We start from the raw sequence: 6349 nt of genomic DNA, 5'->3' as shown, positions 1-6349 counted from the left end.
GGAGAGCTGGAGTCCCTGTAGTGTGCGGAGTCCCTGCAGGGTGCACCTGGTGTCAGAGGACACTGTGATTCCCTGCTGTCCCGGTGTGTAAAAAAGTAGGCGGACACTAGCGGCCAGTGCCCACCTACTTATCGTTCAGTTGGGGGAAGTTTCCCCCTACACTAGAACGATAGTTGGGGAAAATCAAACATGTTTTATTTTCCCCAACTGGTTGGAACAACCGTTTTTTGGCGTTTTTCAGCGTGTGGGAGCAAATGGCTGACAATAGTTTGCTCCCACACACTAGACGATTATCATTCCAACCATCCAACTAGTTGGCTGGTTGGAACGATATCGTTCTGATGTGTGGGGGCCTTAAGGGTGCAGACACACCTGTATATCGGCCCAATTTGGCCTATTAAGCCAAATCGGAAGTACAAATCGGGCATATCGTGCAGTGTGTATGCCCAATTTGCGCGCACCCGCGGTCGCATGTGATATCGTGCGATTGGCTGTGCTGCACAGTCAATCATACCATATCGCATGTGAGCCTGTACAAGTTAATGAAGGACGGAGCAGTGATTGTTCAGTCTTTCATTAAACCTTTCAAGTGTGTACCGGCAATCATGCGATGTCCAGGGTGAAGGCAAATCGCCTTGAACATCGGCACAATTGCCGGTCGTTTAAGTGTGTACCCTGCCTAAGTCTCCCCCTGACCCTAATACTTACCTCCACAAAGTGTCAGGATTCTGACATTCTGGAAGCTGACTACATCCCGCTTTATACATGTGTCTGCACTCTGCAGAAAGCAACTTTTGCATGTTTAAGCAACACTTGCCCAACTGATCCCTACACCAGGGACGTATTTATAATGGGTGCAGGGTGTGCAGTGCACATGGGCACACCCTGCATCCGGAATGGTTATGTAATGCCGGCTGTCTGGATGCCTTCTGTCAGAATACAGACAGCGGTATCCTGATGGTTGCTATTCCATCGGGATTAAGATAGGTGTCGGTATTTCAACGCCTATCTTAAGTCCCTTGTCGGGATTTTCCTGTCGGTATTGAGACCGGCGGTATCACGGCTGCCGGTCTCACAACTACATCCCCTGCACCCATATGTTTTAATACTTACCCCTCCGAAGTCCTGCGTCGGGCTGTAGCACGGGACAAAAAACTTGAACAATGGCTGCCAGGACCATTTTTCCGGTGTTTTGCGCATGCACACTAGGGAAATCACAGTGAAGTGGTGGCCACACCATTTTTCAGGTGACCTGCGCATGCGCAATAGACTAAGGGCACAGACTAGTGCCCAGAGTTTGCTGCTGCAGTGACGCGGCCAGCCACCAGGGAGAGAGGAGGGGGCCCCGCAAGGGGAATGCACATGCAGTGGCGGATCCAGGGGGGGTGGCGGGCGATTGGAGCAAACGCCCCCCCCCCCTAGTACAGTCGTCATCATGCACTGAGCTGAGCAGTCTGTGTTCAGCCTGTGCGGTGATCGGAGCCTGTGTAATGCGTGGAGAGCACATTACAGAGGCTCCGATCACAGCACAGGCTGAACACAGACTGTTCAGCTCAGTGCACGATGCGGACTGTGCGGTAGCCGGAAGCTGGAGTTCAGGGGAGAACTCCGGCTACCACACGGTCCGCATCGTGCACTGAGCTGAGCAGTCTGTGTTCAGCCTGTGCTTCCGGCTCTCGCCACGGGCACTATGGGAGAGATGTCATGACGTCTCTCCCATAGTTCTGAGGACTGAGGAACAGCCGGGCGGACGCAGGAGCGGGGTTTAATGTAAGTATTCTTTTTTTTTTTTTTGAGTGTGTGTCAGTAGTACTACAGGGGCATTACTAATGCAGCATTACCATATGAGGACTACTACGGGGGCATTACCATATTGGCACTACTACAGGGGCATGGGGAAGGGGGACGCAGGGAGATGGCTGGGGGAGTGGGGAGCAGTGAAATGGCTGCTTCTGCCCCTGCACAAAGGGGAGGATGGCTTCTGCTCTAGGACAGGAAGGGGGTTGCAGGGAGATGGCTGGGGGAGGGGGGGAGCAGAGAGATGGCTGCTGGTGCTAAAACTGTGTATTCACACATAGTGAATACATACTGTAAATATATACATTGTAATAATGTGGCCACAAATAAAACTTGTAAAGGGGAGGCATTGGGAACAAAGGGGAGGTGCCAATACAGGAAAGAGGAGTCATATATAATCATTAATCGCCCACCATAAAAGAATAGTCTAGATCCGCCCCTGTGCACACCGGCCCCCTCCTCTGCCCAACACAGAGATAACTTGTGGTTTATCGATATACGAGTATAATCTCCATGTGGTGTAGGAAGGCTCCTATTTACCATTCAGAAATGAAGTGAGATATTACACACCTGCAGGGGATAATCATTAAGATTAGTCACGGTCCTGTTTAGAGTGCTAACCTGCATTACACTTAGTTTATAAACTTTAACTTCACACTGATTTTGATGTTTAAAGACAACACTATACTTCTACTTAAAAAAAACAACAACAAAAAAACACACTTTTGTATACCCACAAGAAACAAATAATAAAAATGAAAAAATCCACTCAGAGGTTGTATTGAATCTAATTGTTTTTGTTTTGTCCATTAGCCCAATGACTTACGGCTGGTATACACCAGTAGACCGTGCTCTAGAAGTGTCAACAGTGTGGGTTGGGATCCATCTGTAGACAGCAACCGAAGGAACTCCAGCATTGAAGTAATTTTTACAACAGAATTGGAGCGATCTAAACCAGAAGAGATGGAGCCAGTGGCTCTGCAACAATCCACAAGCAGTTCTTCATTTCCTGGCTATGGGTACAATTATCTAGCAGGTGAAGGGTCTCAACGGCACACGCACAGGAGACCTTTGTCATGCTATGAGGGAAATAACCATTTTGATGGAAACCTCAAGAGCTCTTCAGAAGGCAGCATGAGGGAGTTTGAGCCTTCATCACCAAGGACTTACACTTATACAGGCCTGGGGTCATCTTCAGCAAGACACGTGGTGAACAGAGCTCCGTCCACCGTATACTGCTACACAGATGGCCAATTTCCAATTCCAGCACAAACTTCAGCCATAGTGGAGGAAATAATGCGACTTACCAGTCAATCTAAGCTATTTGAAGGGAAATCAGTGAACCAAAATGAAAGTGCCAGAAGGGCAAAGGAGTTCCAGCAACCAGTATATCCCAGGACTAGCTGCCAGAGTAGTACCTGCAAGGTACCCCAAACAGATACTCAAATAATGAGGGTAGAAGACAGTCAAGAACCTTATCCCAAGAGGTCTTTGAGTCATTCAGACATGAAGTCTGCATGGTTGCCACAAGGTTCAGAATTCAGACCTTTAGGTCAACACCCTAAAATAAGCAGAACATCTAGTGTCTCAAAGCAGCCTCAACCATATCGACTTCTTCCATTACCGCTTCCGCCTCCACCGCTACCTCCTCCTCCATCACCACCACAATCTCTTCCCCTATCAAAGAAAGGCCCACAAGTCACAGAAAGATATGTATACAGTGGGACGGATTCCAGTGACTCTGAATCTGAAATCATAAATCCATATTATTATGCTGTATTTGGGAAAAACATAAGACATCCAATGGCAAGAGTTAGGCTGTCATCGGGTAGTCTCCAGCTAGATGAGGAGGAGGTTCCTTTCAATGTGCATGCATGGGAAGCCAGAAACTCCAAACAAGAGAAGAGACATTACCACACTTAGCTGAGATATATACTTGTGTTCATAGCTCAGAACATCTGCATAGGGAATTGGACAGGTTCCATGGACGTGGTGGGCATGATATGGCAGCCTTGAGACATTGTTTTATTAGAGCTTATTCTACCGACTACAGCTGCACAAACTGTAAATAGTGAATTGTGGTATGGAAATGGGCTTTCAACTTCTAGGGAAGTCTTTTACGAAGTGTACCACAACCTGGTTTTACAATGGTGTGCATCGGTCAGGGGTATTCAACATTCTGCCCTCCAGCTGCTGTGGAACTACACATCCCAGCATTCCCTGACCATAATTTTAGCATGCCCTAATAGCAAAACTGTGTCAGGTCATCCTGGGATGTGTAGTTCCACAGCAGCTGGATGGCAGAATGTTGAACACCCTTGGCCTAGGTGGTTCACCCAGCACACTTTAGAGTCTCTGCAGTCTGAAAACACCTCTGACAAGTGAGCCTGGGTGGGGAGAGAGGCATTTGAAGAAACACATGGGCCCATTAAGAGTTACATGTAGAGCAGGGGCCTTCAACCTTGGCCCCCCAGCTGCTGTGGAACTACACATCCCAGCATGCACTGCCTTAGTTTTAGCATGCTGTTATATCAAAAAGGTGGCAGTGCTTTCTGGGATGTGTAGTTCACAGCAGCTGGAGGGCCAAGGTTAAAGACCCCTGATGTACAGCATTCTTTGTAGCATAAGATACATATTTACATACAGCGCATACACATAGGTCTGTCTATTTAGATTGTTCCATAGTATTGAATTACATTACAATACTTACGATGCAGAATGAGGACCAGCAAGTGCATGCTGCATACAGTAAGGACAGCCATATAATTGTATATGTAGAAAGATCACAGCGCAAAGGCTCAGTACCAACAGTTCATTAATAAAACTAATAATTAGCATTAATTATAACAATGATGTGCACATACAAATTCAATGCAATTCAATCAAAGCAGGAGCATACAAAAAAACTGAAACCAGTGCTAGAAAAGCTGATAAGGCTAACATATAAATGATTTATAGGTGAATTTTCCAAAGGGTGTAATTTTGTATAAAATTACGTAGATTCTAAATAGAGTGGGCCTGCTAAAAGGCAGCTAATTCTCACTGGGGACGGGATGTTAAAATGCAGTAAAACCCCACCGGAATGCATCTTCATCCCGGTGGGTAACCCATTAGAAGAGTATAGCAGAGGTTCCAAGACGCAGTCCTCAAAGCTCCCCAACAGTTCAAGTTTTAGAGATATCCATAATTGTGCACAGGTGACTTAATTAGTACCTCAGTCAATTTGCTTTAACCACCTGTTGAGCAACCATGGATGAACTGTTGGGGTGCCTTGAGGACCACGTTTGGGAACCTCTGGACTTATTGGGACACCTCCCCTGAGGGATCCAATCGGATCCCTCCCATCACCCCCTGCAGCCCTCGTCCTTCTGCGCATCCAGCGGATCGGGCCGACACATCAGCCAGTGTGTACACACTAATAACGACCAAGCACGCTCCTGTTTGGTCGTCAAATCGGTCATACGTGTAGCTCAATCTGGCAAACCAGCTGACAATCCCATCCGGCTGGTGCCGACATGTTGGGCACCAGATCGTGTAATGTGTACAGGCTGCCCGATATGTCGGGCAGTCAGCGGTGTGGCCGTCCGTCGCATCGCTGGTTACACACATCATTAAGTGTGTGCTCAGCTTTAGGAGAGTTCTCCACAGATTGTGTATTTGCTCCAAATCCCCAGTAACGCATCCCCATGAAGATAACTATGACCTGGTAAATAGGTCATCACTTCAGATGAAGCAATAAACCCAGAATCTGTATAATGAAGAGTAACCTGGAAAATCCAGTGCAAAAGCAAACGCAAGGGGGGGGGGTTTCCGGTTACCTAGAAACCCCCCTTCCCCAGCCCACACCATGACCACAATAGAAATAGCAATATAATAGAATGTTACTAGTGCTGCATGTTCTTCTCAGTTTCAGAAATGAAATAATTAGCACCACCTGTGGATCTTTTACCATGTGTCAGCCAGTAATAAATACACGTGCATCAACTAGGAGATCTAGAAAACATGCACTGTTAGGGGTGCACTGCTATAGATCATCAATAGGGTTATTAATACCATATAATAATATACTGTCCAATGTATATACAGTCAGGTCCATAAATATTGGGACATTGACAGAATTTTCAGATTTTGGCCTCTATTCACCACCACAATGGTTTTGAAATGAAACAAACAAGATGTGCTTTAACTGCAGACTTTCAGATTTAATTTGAGGGTAATTACATCCAGATCAGGTGAACGGTGTAGGAATTACAACAGTTTCAATATGTGCCTCCCACTTTTTAAGGGGCCAAAAGTAATGGGACTATCATCTCAAAAGCTATTTCATGGACAGGTGTGGGCTATTCCCTCGTTATTTCCTTATCAATTAAGCAGGTAAAAGGTCTGGAGTTGATTCTAGGTGTGACATTTGCATTTGAAATCAGTTGCTGTCGACTCTCAATACGAGATCCAAAGAGCTGTCACTATCAGTGAAGCAAGCCAACATTAGGCTGAAAAATCAAAACAAACCCATCAGAGAGATAGCAAAAACATTAGGTGTGGCCAAATCAAC

The 6349-nt window shown here is 46.4% G+C and overlaps 1 protein-coding gene across 1 annotated transcript in view; it reads left to right on the top strand.

Annotated features, from left to right (window-relative positions):
- Positions 1-5957, top strand: part of FRMD7 (FERM domain containing 7) — a 71410-nt gene extending 65453 nt beyond the window's left edge. The window contains exon 12 of the mRNA XM_088465808.1: positions 2611-5957. Coding sequence (XP_088321934.1) covers positions 2611-3720 — 1110 coding nt within the window. The 3' untranslated portion in view covers positions 3721-5957. The remainder of the gene's footprint in view (positions 1-2610) is intronic.
- The last annotated feature ends 392 nt before the right edge of the window (positions 5958-6349 follow it).

The sequence above is a fragment of the Taudactylus pleione genome, unplaced genomic scaffold (genome assembly GCF_031769625.1).
Source record: "Taudactylus pleione unplaced genomic scaffold, aTauple2 ptg000064l, whole genome shotgun sequence".
Lineage (NCBI taxonomy): Eukaryota > Metazoa > Chordata > Amphibia > Anura > Myobatrachidae > Taudactylus > Taudactylus pleione.
The sequence above is the reverse complement of the archived record's forward strand: the minus strand, read 5'-3'. Positions and strand labels throughout refer to the sequence as shown.